The 15,125-nt window shown below is 36.9% G+C and overlaps 2 protein-coding genes across 2 annotated transcripts; both read left to right on the top strand.

The window, feature by feature from the left end:
- Nucleotides 1-1,859: 1,859 nt before the first annotated feature.
- On the top strand, nt 1,860-8,736 carry LOC143550296 (uncharacterized). The gene is made up of 14 exons (XM_077040970.1): nt 1,860-2,364; nt 3,300-3,386; nt 3,521-3,624; nt 3,822-3,872; nt 3,976-4,147; nt 4,231-4,551; nt 4,903-5,106; nt 5,180-5,689; nt 5,949-6,158; nt 6,229-6,417; nt 6,497-6,669; nt 6,754-6,906; nt 7,087-7,168; nt 7,944-8,736. The coding sequence occupies exons 1-14, from the start codon at nt 1,909-1,911 to the stop codon at nt 8,331-8,333; spliced, it is 3,102 nt and encodes a 1,033-aa protein (XP_076897085.1). The 5' UTR covers nt 1,860-1,908; the 3' UTR covers nt 8,334-8,736.
- A 1,658-nt stretch (nt 8,737-10,394) lies between these two features.
- Nucleotides 10,395-13,942, top strand: LOC143550285 (uncharacterized). Its single transcript, XM_077040960.1, has 4 exons — nt 10,395-10,805; nt 12,563-13,115; nt 13,270-13,424; nt 13,817-13,942. Exons 1-4 carry the CDS (start codon nt 10,669-10,671, stop codon nt 13,923-13,925), a joined length of 954 nt encoding a protein of 317 aa, XP_076897075.1. The 5' UTR covers nt 10,395-10,668; the 3' UTR covers nt 13,926-13,942.
- The last annotated feature ends 1,183 nt before the right edge of the window (nt 13,943-15,125 follow it).

The following is a 15,125-nucleotide window of genomic DNA, read 5'->3' on the forward strand; positions in this document are numbered from 1 at the left end:
ATATAAATTTTTTACACAAAAAAAAACACCCTGAAATGACGACGGTGGTGGTAGCTCTGGAGATGAAAATGGTGGTGGCGGTGGCGACGGTGGTGGTTGTGGCAGTCAGGCGGGGGGGGGGGGGGGTCAAGAGATGATAGCATTAGTAGTGATGGCGGTGGTAGGGTGGTGATGACGGTGGTGGCGCCCAGGCAGTGATAGTGGTGGTGGCGGTTATGGTCGGGTGGCGACGGTGACAATGTTTGTTGTGGTTATGGCGACGATGGTGGCGGTGGTAGCTTGGGTGGTAAGGTGGTGGTGGTGTAGGTGGTGATGGCGACGGTGGCGGTCAGGTGGTGGTGGCGGCGGAGGTGGTGGTGGTGGTGACAGTGGCGGTGGTGGTCAGATGGTGGTGGTGGCTATGGTAGTGGTGGTGGTGATGGTGGCGGTCAGGTGGCGGGGTGGTGGTGGTGGTGGTCAAGCGATGGTAGCGTTAGTAGTGATGGCGTTGGTAGGGTGGTGATGACGGTGGTGGTGGCCAGGCAGTGATAGTGGTGGTGGCGGTTATGGTCGGGTGGCGACGATGACAATGGTTGTTGTGGTTATGGCGACGATGGTGGCGGTGGTAGCTTGGGTGGTAAGGTGTAGGTGGTGATGGTGACGGTGGCGGTCAGGTGGTGGTGGCGGCGGCGGAGGTGGTGGTGGTGTGACGGTGGCGGTGGCGGTGGTGGTCAGATGATGGTGGTGGCTATGGTAGTGGTGGTGGCGGTGGTTGTTGTTAGATGATGGTGTTGTTGAGAAAGTAGGTTGAAGGAGGAATGAAATGAAAAAAAAATGAGGGGGTAGGAAGGAATGGTTTTGATGGAATGGGATTCCATTCCATTGTGCAACCAAACACCTCTTATTTCATTCCCACGTAATGAATCATTCCATTCCGCCTGTCATTACTGCATAACAAACGCTACCTAAAGGTGAAGTCCATATCCCATAAAAGTTATTATCAAGTATTCAATTTAGTGAGATAAATAGCTTTTTGTTATGTTGTGTTCAGCTCCCGACGGAGGTAAAAATTTTGTATCGTTTGATTGTGTTTACTAAAACTTTATATTGTGTGTTTTATGCTTTTGAAAGTTTGATCAGTAAGTAAAAAAGGAAAAAAAAACATATATAACTGATTCACTCACATTTTACAGTCACTTAAATTTTTCCTTAAATTTATCACATCTATAACAATAGGGGTGTGCGTGGTGCGGCTATGTGCGGTTTTTGGCTTAAACCAAATCGAAAACCAAAACTTCGATTTTGAAGTTTTTGAAACCGTTCGGTTGCGGTTTTTTCAGTTTTCGTTTTGGTTTCGGTTTTTTCGATAAAATAATAGACTATTATATATTTAGGTATAAATGATTTTGTTAATTGTAAAATAATAGACTATTATATATTTGACTAAATATATTGGAGTTACATATTTATTAAATTCATATAAATTACTTAATATAAAATATAAAAAAACAAAACTTTAGGAATTCGGTTTTTTCGGCTTTTTTTACATGCAAAACCAAAACCGAACCATTAGTGCGGCTTTTATAAAAACATAAAACCAAACTGTCTTTCGGTTCAGTTTTTTTGGATTTTTCGGTTTCTTGCACGCCACCCTGTAAAATAAAATAAAGATATTGCATCCTCTCTAAAAACGTGTTTACGCCTTTGAAAATAACCACAAATCAGATCTCATCACCGTCACTCTCGAAAACAACACACAAAACACATATACATACACAGACTGTATCTATACCATCACTAACATCATCATCATCATCATCATCATCATCATCATCATCATCCACACTGTAATTCATCACATTCACCGTCATTATATCATATCATCCAATGCTAAAACTGAGTCAACTCAATTAACTCATTTCCAAAACCATGGGCCAAAACTCACCCGGTCCACACGACACCGACGACTCCACCAGCTTACACCCAATCAGAGACCGATCTCGCTTCAAACGAAACCCTAACCCTAATTACAAACCTAATTCAAAACACGTACACAAAACATCCTCTGCATCCAGCTTATCCGATCGCCGTCGATCCAACGCTCAGAAAACCCGATCCGTGGCTCCACGGAAGGTGTGTTCGATCAGGGGAACGACGGTGTGGATATTGGTGGTGGTGTTTGTGTTTGCGTTGGCGTCGATGGTGTTGCAAAGCTCGGTTGGCTCGGTGTTCCGGCAGGGTGGGAATGAGATTGGGAGGACGGTTCGGGAAGGGTTGAAGTTCGGGAGCTCGTTGAGGTTTGTTTCGGTGAGGGACAGGGGGGTTGAGAGTGATCGGGTGAGGAGGAAGCCCGGCGTTGGAGTTCGGTCGCCTCGCCTCGCAATTGTGAGTTTTTGATTGTGTTACCATTGGCATTGGTTTAAGTAGTAAATGATTAGTTAATATCTAGGGATTATTATTTGGGAAAATTACCAAAATAGGCAAGTGAACTAAATTTTTTTACAAATATAGGCAAAGACTAAAATAGGCATAACCAATAAGAGATAGAGACATAATCTCTTTAGGCAGCTCTAGAGCCTAAGCACACTGCCCCAAACTACCTTGAAATATGTTTAGGCGTCTTTGTAGCCTATACGTTGATACTTAGGCTGTGTGTCGTGGACTCGTGGGTTAACTAGAAGGGTCTAAAAACGCCACGTCACTGCCTCTTAGGCAGTGAAGTTTTAACTAGCTCATTCTTAACATTGTGGGTTAACTAATATTTAAATAAAATAAATGTGTGTGTGTTTGCATATGATTGGTGAGTTTGAAGTGGACCCCACCTACCAAAATGGGGCAGGGCATTAATGAAATGGCGCTGGAGAAAATGGGTTTGGCGCCGGAGTGATAATGGTGGTGTTGTGGTTTGGCGCTGGCTTTGGTGGGTGACTTGCGTTTTGGCGCCCCCACAACGGAGAGTCTTAGGATCTCTGGAGAGTGGAGCCTAAGCACACTATCCATACAACCTTGTAATACGATGAGGCACCTTTGTAGCCTATACACTGATACTTAGATACCTTTGGAGCTTAAGGACACTGCCCCATACAACCTTGAAATACGCTGAGGCGCCTTTGTAGCCTAAGGCTATTTTTCTTTGCGTAGTTTTGTAAAAATTTAGTCCACTTGCCTATATTGGTAATTTTTCCTTATTATTTAATGTCATTATTGATATTAGTAGCTTCCACCTTGCTTTATGCATTCTAGTCCAGTGAACATATTTTATGCTCCAATGAGTAAATATATCCATGAACACTCATGATCTCATATTTGATTATTGTAAGATCTTAGGAAACATGAAGAATGATCCATCTTCCTTGATGCTTCTTACTGTGATGAAGAATTTGCGTGGATTGGGTTATATGCTTCAGGTTATTTTCTAAAACTTCTGCACCCCTTATTTTCTGTCAAATATGTATGTAGAGTTTAGTGTCCTGTATGGAAGGTTAAGTAATCTGATTTTAGATTGATAAGATTAGTGTTCTTAACGCTTTTTTTTGTGCAGATATATGCTACAGAGGATATCAAAACACGACCAATCTGGGAGAAGACTATAGGCCAAGTTTCAGTCTTAAGTCCTGAAAATTATGGTCATATTGATTGGTCAATGTATGTTTTCTCTATATTCCAATGCTTTTGTCAACGATTCAGCAGTATGCTATGATTATTGCAGCTCACACAATCCCACAGAAAACTTTTGTAGTTTATTCGTGTTCTTATCTTTGCTTGAAATTTATCTTTTTATGTTGAAGAAAATATCAAATTAAATTAAATGAAATTATTTTATGTTATCTCTATTGCTGTAGATTTGATGGCGTTGTTGTAAACTCTCTAGAAGCACATGATACTATTTTAAGGTAAGCTGTCATTAATTTGAATCATTAAAATATTTTCTTATGGAATCACAATGAAAGCAGATCTTTGTTGTTTTTTTTATTTGTGAATCTTATATCTATGCAGCTTTATGCAGGAGCCCTTCTGCTCTGTTCAACTTATCTGGATGATTCAAGAAGACACTCTAGCAAACCGTCTTCCGTTATATGAAGAAATGAGATGGGAACCTTTAGTTTCATATTGGAAGAAGGTTTTTACGCGGGCTGATGTGGTTGTGTTTCATGATTATTCTTTACCGGTAACTTCCCACATTGATGTCATTATTAATATAAGTTAGGCACTCTTACTTTGTTTCTCAGTTATGATTTATGCATGTGTCAGATGTTATATAGTGTGCTTGACACTGGAAACTTCTTTGTGATTCCTGGATCACCAGTAGATGTGTGGGCAGCTGAAAGATACCAAAAAGCCAACTCAAAATCTCAACTGAGGATGAAATATGGTTTTGGTGAAGATGATATGCTGGTTTTGGTTATTGGGAGTTCTTTTTTCTACAATGAGCTATCATGGGATTATGCAGTTGCAATGCATAACTTAGGACCTCTGTTGACCAGTTATGCAAGAAAAGGAGACGTCGGGCCATCATTTAAGTTTTTATTTGTTTGTGGGAACTCCAGTAGTGCCTATAATGATGCTTTACAGGTATACAATTTAATTGCCATATTTTTGTGTTCTTCCATCTTTTGTGATGTATAAAAGATCAACTTGTCATAAAACTTGCTTATTTTTCATTTTCAAGTTTTTTGCACTCTTTACATTATTAATAAAATTCTTGTGTGAGATGATATACGTTGCATCTATCAATCTTCTAATGTATGTGTACTCACAGTAAAGCTTGCATGTCATCATCTTAACTATAATCCAGTATTTCTGTCCAAAAAGACGTATTTTGAGTCTATAACTGAATTAGCTTAGAAAATGGCCTGCTTTATGAGTCATTTTCTTGATAAAATCTTTAAAATGGAATTTTATATGATAATGATATATTTACAGGATATTGCTGATCATCTTGGTCTCCTTCGTGATTCTGTTCGACACTATGGTTTAGATGGTGACGTGGACGGAATGTTATTAATATCTGATATTGTCCTATGCGGTTCCTCTCAAGAGGAACAAAGCTTTCCTTCATTACTTACTAGAGCTATGACACTTGGCATCCCAGTAATAGCCCCTGATTATCCCATCATAACAAAATATGTAAGTTAATATATTTTTAAAAATATATATCTATCTATATATTTTTTTACTATAAAGATCTGTCAATTCTCAGGTTGTAGATGGAGAAAATGGAATTGTGTTTTCAAAAGACAATCCTGATGAGTTGATGAAAGCTTTTTTGCTTCTGATATCAAAAGGAAAACTATCAAATTATGCACGCACTATTGCTTCATCAGGAAAGCTTCTTGCTAAAAACATGCAGGCATCAGAATGCATTGCTGCTTATGTGAAGCTTCTAGATAATGTCCTAACACTTCCATCAGATTCCATTGTTCCAGGACTACTTTCTCCACTTGAACAGGTGGAATGGGAATGGGATTTATTCTTGGATGAAACATATCAGCGGTCCAGTAATATGACACAGTTGAATGTGATGAAAGCCACAAGAAACACAAGTGTTGTTTATGATATTGAGGAACATATGACCCCATTACTGGATTCAAGAACAATGTCTCAGAATGATTCTGTGATAATGGGAGACGATGCTCTAACTGAATTGGATTGGGATGGTTTACATGAAATAGATAGTTTGGAAGAAGTTGAGAGAATAGAGTTGGAAGAGGTATGATCTTTACAAGTGGTAATATTGACGCGTTGACTTATGAATGGGTCAATATTTAAAGATTAGCTAAAAGGGTACGAGTCAATACATGCTGAAAGTTGTCCAAAGTCGAGTTTTTGCACATAAACATTTAACACTTCATAATCATAGATGCCATTCTGTTTTTAATCAAAGAAAATATAAAATTGTCAATTTTGACCCTTACTCAACCCATTTGTCCCATCCTTTTCTTTTTGTCATCAATTATTATTTCATGTAGATCGAGGGGAGAACCGATAAAAGCTATGGCGTGTGGGAAGAATTATACCGTGATGCCAAACGAGCCGAAAAGTTAAAATATGAAGCAAATGAAAGAGATGAAGGGGAGCTAGAGAGAACTGGTCAACCGTTATGCATATATGAGGTTTACAATGGGGTCGGGGCTTGGCCTTTCTTGCATCATGGTTCTTTGTACCGTGGGTTAAGTCTTGTAAGTTAGTTCACGGTTCTCGTAGGCTTTTATTTATTTGGATACTAATTTAGTTTTGTATGCTTTACAGTCAACAAAATCTAGAAGATTGAGCTCAGATGATGTGGATGCAGTCGGAAGGCTTTCTGTTTTAAACGAGTCTTACTACCGAGATATTATTCTTGAAATGGGTGGCATGTTTTCAATTGCAAATAAGGTGGATAATGTTTACAAGCGACCTTGGATTGGATTTCAATCATGGCGTGCTGCTGCAAGGAAGGTAGACATATAATTTGTGGGATTATAATATTTACACATGTATATTCATGTATTAATTTGTTTGTTTATATTTGTTTCAGGTATCTTTGTCTTCAAAAGCTGAAAGAGTTCTAGAAGGAACAGTACAACAGAAACATAGAGGTGATGTGGTATATTTTTGGGCACGTGTAGACATGGATGGAGACCTTGCAGGGAGCGAACATGTTTCAACATTTTGGTCTATGTGTGACATATTAAACGCAGGAAATTGCAGGTTCATTCGAGAACCACAACAAACGTAATAATATTTTCTTTTTGTAATATTATTATAAACTTTGCTTTTCTTTGTTGCATACAGAACGGCTTTTCAAGATGCTTTCCGTCAAATGTATGCATTGCCATCATACGTTGAAGCCCTTCCAGCAATGCCTGAAGGTGGGGGCCACTGGTCTTCCTTGCACAGCTGGGCGATGCCAACACCTTCTTTTCTAGAGTTCATGATGTTTTCCAGGTAATCTTTTTATCAAAATTACAACTTCACATCTTTCAAATCTTGTATGCATTTATGTGATATATAGAATCGTTAGATGGTACCTAAAAGTTGGAAAATTAAGAAACCAGTTACAAACAAATAGAATCCAAATAATATCGTGTACATGTCTCAGTGTTGATTCATTTGATTCTGTGACAGGATGTTTACTGATTCTCTGGACAGTTTGCACATGAATGCAAGTGCAACAAATGACTGCATGTTAGGATCTTCAGTCAGTGAGGTAGTTAAGAATACTAGATATTCATTTTGGCATTATATGAGACCTTACATTAAAAAGTTGTACGGGTTTGACAATTTAGACCCAGAAAATGAATCAGTTTTCACCTCAAAACGGGAAAAAATCTGATTTTTTTAGATGAATATGGAACTGCTCAATTTGGTTAAAGGTTTTCTGAAATGATTTTTATTTGGTAAACTTCACCTATATAGTAATTGAGTTTGTCAAGTGTTCCACTAAAGTTGCTCAACTTTCATTTGGTATTCCAATCCTGCATAGTTATTATTTATAAATGTTTACATTAAAACTAATATCATAATTGTTAAATTTAAGTCAAATTGGAATAAAATAATCAATAAATAGTAACCAAGATTCACATACATTTTATTTGCCTCACTTAATAGTAATTTTTTTTTACATTTATAAAAAAATTACATAGGATTGGAATACCTAATGAAAGTTGAGTGATTGAGTCGCTGTAGTGGAACAAAATAAGCTTGTTGTTTATTGGACTTTTGGAAACGTGGTTACTATTGTGTAAATTAACCCCTTTTTTGCATATATTTCATGATTAGGTTATTGTAAACATATCGTGTTTATAATCATAAAACAGTAAAATGCATATAACTCTTTAAAAGTGGACTAAAAACTGTTTTCCATACTAAAGTCTTCCGTTTCAACGAGAACCCTCCCGTTTTGACTGGTTATACAACCTGACCGGCCCGTTTTTATGATTGGATTTCTATACTCATAATGGTCTTCGTTTTTATAAATACAGAAGCGACATTGCTATTGTCGGCTATTGGAACTACTGGTCAACGTTTGGGCTTACCATAGTGGTCGAACCATGGTTTACATAGACCCAAATTCAGGGTCACTGGAAGAACAACACCCTGTAGAACAACGTAAAGGGTTCATGTGGACCAAATATTTCAATGCCACTTTATTGAAAAGCATGGATGAAGATCTAGCCGAGGCGGCTGATGATGGTGACCTCCCATACGAAAGGTGGTTATGGCCAAGAACCGGGGAGGTGCATTGGCAAGGTGTATATGAAAGAGAAAGGGAAGAAAGATATAGGATTAAAATGGACAAGAAAAGAAAACAAAAAGATAAACTATTTGAAAGGTCAAACAAGGGTTACAATCAGAGGCCACTTGCAGGGTAGATTAGTCCTTTATGTTTTCGGTCTAGATTCTAACCATGATACGAATCCTATTGAATTCATACCGGCCTCGGTTTTGCTGAGAAGGGGGTTGGTACAAACAGAAGGAAGAAGTACAACACGGGTATAACCATATGGAGTGACTGATATTCTTTTTAGCCAATTAATTTTGTTATTTAGGTGAGAAGTTGGAAGTGTTACACTCGATGTATATACACTTGACAGCAAATTTTTTTCAACATTTTATAGACCATTAGTTTGAGTGGTAAATCAGTCACATTATTGTGTATAGGTGTACAAACCCACAAACCGGCTAAAGCCCGAGGCTTGTCCTAGACACGGCTAGAGCCCGAGGCTTATCTGAGACCCAGTCTGGAAAATCCGAAAGAACAGCGTGAACTTATGTTTCGGGATTTGTATTGTCATAAAATTAACATATTTTAGATATTTTAAAATTTTATGGTGATGATGTTTATGTAATTTATCATATTTCAATTCGTTGTTGTTAAAAGCATATAACTATCTAAAAATTAGATAGGTAAAAAGAATAAAGAAAAAGAAATGTAGCCGGTATTCTTAAAGGTATTGGATCAGCCGATCAGGTATGAGACACAGTTTTATAATCAGGTGTGGGACATGGTTTGGTTATAGAAAACAGTGCTTATTGTCTACAAGACTCTCGTATATAAATTATACACACGTGATCATAATGGTTTATAAGCAAGTAAAGATCATGCTTATGCATATCTATTAGTTAATTACCATAGTAGAGATGTATAATAATACGCGATAAAAATGAGTAATACACAACATTAAACACATAAACGACACTAGACTATGGGTAGTGGGGCTTGATCAAGCCCCAAGTGATCCAATACATTTACGACACGTAGGCGCTGATATGGCTCGTGATCAAGCCCCTCGTTCAAGCCTCATAGGGTGTAGTGGGGCTTGATTGATCCACCCCCAAGTTATTAATTCAACCCTTGCTCAAACCTTGCTCAACTCTCGTCCAAGCCCTGCGGTCCCGGCCACGGGGTTTGTCCGCGCCCCTGACCACTTGATGGGTGTAGTGGTGTTCTCGAGCCACCTAAGCCGCCACCTGAATCACGCCCCTTCCTTCACCCCCCCATTACCCACAGCCTAACTAGAGCCTGAGCCGGTGTATATTAACAAGTAACCTATGTCATTATTATAGAAATATATAGTTTTGCTTATTTACCAAAAACTATTATATATTATAAATAAGAAGTGTGGTGACGTTGTATCATAATTGGTTCACATGGCATGTTCTGACTGGGCTGCATAATTTATATTGTTTTTTTTTTGCTTTATATTGATAATTAAATAATTAAATGGTTAGTCGCGTTTTCTCACCGTATGAGACCGACAACGCTTGGGTTTAACCCACTCACCGTCGCAACACGCGGGCCGACATAGCTCTGGTTTTACTAACAACCGGGTTTTACCGACATATTTGTTTTAGTTCCGCTATATCGTAATGAACACAACTAAAACCAACCGAATCCACGTCGACTCACCGCTGCATCGCCCACTACCGACAACGCTCGAGTTTTACCAACGTATGGGTTTTATCGATTCATCGCCCCAAGGTCTAGCACCGACAACGGACGGGTTCCACTGACCGAATAAACTTCGTTTTAAATATTGTATTTGTTTATTAATTTGAAGACCTATTTTTTTAGGTTTTAACACTTGAGTTTTACCAATATTGCTTATACCGTAACGAACGCAATTGATATTGACTATATTCGCGTCGACTCACTGTTGTAACATAAATGGTTCATAAACAGATCAGTTGCGCCGGGTACAAAAACTAGTTATATATATTAGAAAAAAATATTGATGATTTTCGAGATTTTTAATTGTTGGATAAATGATCAAATAATAATAATAATAATAATAAAACCTATATCTCTCTCTTTCACCATCTGTGTAGGGTTTCAGGTTACTTATTATTATTATTATTATTAAACCCTTCATCTCAACAGTTCAGTTGCCCCTAAATTCATCACAGTTACAGGTAATCTATACGTATATATACACTAACGCATATGTAGCTATAACACTTTATAGCTTTCCTGTACTCCCAATTTGCATTTCGACTCGTTTTCGCTGCTTAATTGATTCTTATCTTCGCACTTGTTAATTAGGGTTCCAACTTAGAAGAGTAAAGTGCTAATTGATGATGATATGCATAATCATTACATTACATGTGCTGGTCAACATATTTCTGAATCCATATTGATTATCATTTCTCACTGTGTAGTGTTTTGCAAGTGGCTTTTGACTGCTGGTCAACGCTTTCTTTGACCTGATGCACGCGGCTAGAGGAGGCTGGCTTGGGCAAACGTTTGCTCTACCGAAGCATGATGACTCGTTTGAAGGGAAGAAATCGGGAATTCGGCGTTCGAAAGAAGAACGAAAAGGAATGATTGAGACTTTTATTAAAAGGTGTTTTCACTTTCTTTTGATTGATTGATAGTATGATTCATGTTGCTCTTTAAAGCTCAATCGTTGACTCAAGTTGCACTACTAATAGTATTTAGATAAAATGAATTACGGATGTCGGATGCCATTGGGTTCACGTATTTTTGTAAGTTTAATAGTAACTAGGTACTAAGAAAAAATTATTGGAGTCCATGTTTTTGTATTACTTAGTGAGGAATATAACTACTAACTAGGATGGCTACGTTTAATTAACTGAGTTTACTAGTTTTGTAGTTCCTGAAGTTCTATATTTCAAGGATAAAACTAACGATGCATATTGTTTAAATCGAATCCCGTATTAAATATTCTCATATATTACTTAAGATGGTAGTTTTTTTTGTATAAATTAAATAGCTTTTTGTCAATGATTTTTGAAACTTAATGTAGAGGTGCCATCAGATTTCAACATCAATTCCACTCGTAAACAAAATGAGCAATAATAATAATAACAACAACGATACCAACAATCATAGTGAATAATAATGATTAACGGGATTTGGGACATTAGGAGTTTTAGACACTCGTCTAAGTACAGATGTGTTACGTTACTTTAATTACTTTGCAAGATACTAGGCTACTTTTGAATTTGACATGATACTAATATGACTCCTTCGTAGCTTCTTCTGCTTAGCTAAATTGTTGTATGTTAATGAACCATTTTGAAAACTTTTGAGAAAAGTATTGTTAAATTATGCTTTTGGTACTTTTATAAGACCGATTGTGAGGAACCATTTGATTTAATTTATTTTCGGATCTCTAAGCATGGTGAACATACTTTAGGTGTGAAGTTGGATTGTATCTTCAGTTCTTCACTCTTGTGGCCATAGAATTCAAAAATTATAGACAGGTGATTGGGATACGAGTCAAGCTATGGAGGTATCGCGTGCATGGTGTTGTGGTGTCAATGACATAACAGAGCGGAGACGCTGTGAACCGGTCACACTGTCACAGATGGTGTCATGTCACTGGCGCCAAAACATGTCTGTGGTATCTACATAGGTAGTTGACTTGATATCCCTATATTCTATCTACGAATTTATGGCACTAAAGCCGCATGAGTGAACATATATTCAACCTCACACATATATGTTCACCATGCATAAACATCCTAAGATACATGAAATCAAACGATGACACACAATCGGTATTTAAAAGCATATCTTGACAATGTTCTTGTCAAAACTTTTTGGAATGGTTTGAAACACAATAGTTAGCGACTTAGCTCAACAGACGAAAGCATATCATACAAAGGAGTTAATGAGTTACAAATCGGCAGGTGTATCATAATGAATTTCAAAAGTAGCAAAATATCTTGGAAGTAATTAAAAGTAACACAGTACATCCTTACCATAATGAGTGTCTAACACCTAATGTCTAGAACATTCTCAATTTAGCTAAATCGCAGGGACGATTCGTGTAATTTACTCAAAAGTTCACACAAAACGAAAATTATGGATAATTGTCCTTATGGGAATTTATGGATTCAGTTTTCGTGCTTCAAAGGGTACACATGTACTCCTGACTATTGTGGTTAGGTAATGCTTTTGGTTATGTTTTGTAAGCTAAACAGCACCAATTGTTAATCCCCATCACATGTCACACACGATGGGCATTTTTGTCATTTCAAGCAGTTCTGCTTGTTTTTAACATCTTTTTTTTAAATTCTTGATGTTCTTTAAACCTCCTAAATTACAAAACAAAAACAAACATGGTTGTCGCAGATATCAGAGCACTAACAATGGGGATTTCCCATCACTCAATCTCACACGCAAGGAAGTTGGTGGGTCCTTTTACACGGTTCGTGAAATAGTTCGGGAGATAATTCAAGAGAACCGAGTGCTGGGCCCACCCAAATCACCTCCAGAGGATCAGAGCATGGAGAATCTTGATAACTTCTTGGATCATCCATCGGGCTCAATGCCTGTTCTTCATGTACATTCAGTGCACCAACAAAAGAGACAATTCCGACATGAGACTGAGTATGTGTTTATTGGTGATACTGAACTTCCTCAAGGGAATAATGAAGCATTTGAAAATTTGAAGAATGCAGAATTATTAATGGAACAAAAAGATGATGAAGTACATGAAATTGTAACAAATGGAACTCAAAATCATCAAATGTTAGATGTAGATAAAAACTTGGAACAAGAGTCAAAGTCAACGAAGGCAAGTCAAAGGGGTCAAGATCTTTCATCAACTAAAGAAAACTTAGCATTTTATGTTAATGGCAGTGCAGATGTTAAACTTGAAGACGTTCTGCTTGCTGAACAAAAAGTGGGACTCTTTTGATAACTTCATATTTATTTAACCATGGCTTTATAAAACAGATATTTGATATGTATGATGTTGCAGTTGTAATCTATGAAGTCACATTTGTTAATCCATTTTAATGATTTAGATAACGTGTTCATCTTCCTATTCTTTGCAGACCGTAAATGGTGCCATGGCTCAGAATCTCCCTAACAAAACCTCATGTAACCCGATACAAGAGCCGACACTCGGTGAAAGAAATGCAAATTTGAATCAGCCCGTTGCCAGTTCCGAAAACAAAAGAACCAATACAACATTGAACAGAGTTGATCTGTAAGTACACGTAGTAATTGACTAATTGCTTCAAAGCATATTGTGATCTAGAGGTGGCAAAATGGGTTGGTAACAGTTCAAAACGTGTATTTGTTTGATATGTGTCAAATTAAACAAGTCGGCTTGAAATTAAATATTTTGGTCGAGAATATTAAAAAAGAAAAGTTATAAAAAAAACAATTTTATAGGCTGTATGCATGAAAAATACCCCACTTTTGGGGGATAGTTTTTACTTTTAACCTTTTGATCTATTAAGAATATATAAAACAACCCAATCGACCCGTTCTTAAGTAAACGGGCTACCTCTACTATGATCTAGTGAGGTTACATGCTTTTGTTTTCTTTAGCTGTTTCTGATTTGATCTTATGATTAACTTGATTCCTTTAAGCAGCAAGTCATGGAAAGCAGCATCGAAGAAAACTAGTGACCGGGAAACTCACCAAGTCGTGAAGTTTATACGATCTTTCATCACTGCATTTGTGAAGTTTTGGTCCGAGTAGATTATTATGATTATATTTGCTAGTCCTAGTCCTAGTTTAAGAGGTATCTCATAACTTGTTTCTGGATCCCGAAAGACTATTAGTAAACTTAAACTATACCATTACTGTCTTTCCCACTTTACTTAAGAGTTATATGTTAGTGTGCATTTCTTAATTTCCTTTATAACCAGTCATTAGTTTAATAAAAATCAAACCATGTAATTTTTTTAATTATTACAAAACTGAAGTGAAAACCTTAATAAAATCAGTGAATGAAGTTTAGGTTTTTTAACGCATAAGTTGCTTAGAGAATAATTTTGGTTTTATAGCGTAAAATGAGATACAGGGCCCTGTAACAACTATAAGGTTGGTGTCATGTGACCCTTCAGACTACGGATTCGAGTCATGGAAACAACATTTTGTAGAAATAAAGGGTAAGGATGAGTGTTATCAGATTCAAGCTAACCTGAAAATCACACAACAATAGACAATAGTCATGACATACTTAATCAATGGGCTATATTTCATTTGACACTTTTGTTTTTTAGCAAGTGTTGATACATTGTTTTTATTTTAAAAGTAATAAATATGAACATATTCATTTCTGATGCGAAACAAAAATGTTGATAACATTAGCATGTGTCTTGCTTTACACTAAAACCTAACTTTATATTTGTGTTCAACTGGATTACTTTATCCCTCAAAGATATGAGGGAAGTGAAGATTTGGGCCAGAGATAGTAAGGTTTCAAGTTCGAATCTGATTCCAACTGGGTTTTACCGCAGTGGTATGAATTATTACTTATTCTTCTTTTAAGCTAAAAGAACGACTTATATGAACTCAATCCTATTTTAGTCAGATCCAGTTTTAACTTGAATCATAAATATAATTTTTAAAATGACTTGTTTTTGACTAAAAATGTACATGCTTAGAAGTTAGAATCTATTTTGACCCGTTACATGATCAGACTAGACCCAGCCAGTTTATCAAACTTAATCATCCAATAATAGGTTACAAATTATCATGGATTTGTTGTTCATTATAGGAAAACTGTAACGTTTATCATATCTAATTAAGAGGTAATATATAAAAATGTGTTTGGACAGCGAGTGCTAAAATTTCATTTTTTTTTTCTTTTTAACACTTTATTATTCAAAATAATGTATGTACATATCCAATATCCGAGTAACGATAAAAGTCTATCTTGCTAAGCTTCATTAC

This window comes from Bidens hawaiensis, unplaced genomic scaffold, assembly GCF_021521415.1.
Source record: "Bidens hawaiensis isolate Kalapana, Puna unplaced genomic scaffold, B.hawaiensis_p1.1 tig00015993_1, whole genome shotgun sequence".
Taxonomy (NCBI): Eukaryota; Viridiplantae; Streptophyta; class Magnoliopsida; order Asterales; family Asteraceae; genus Bidens; species Bidens hawaiensis.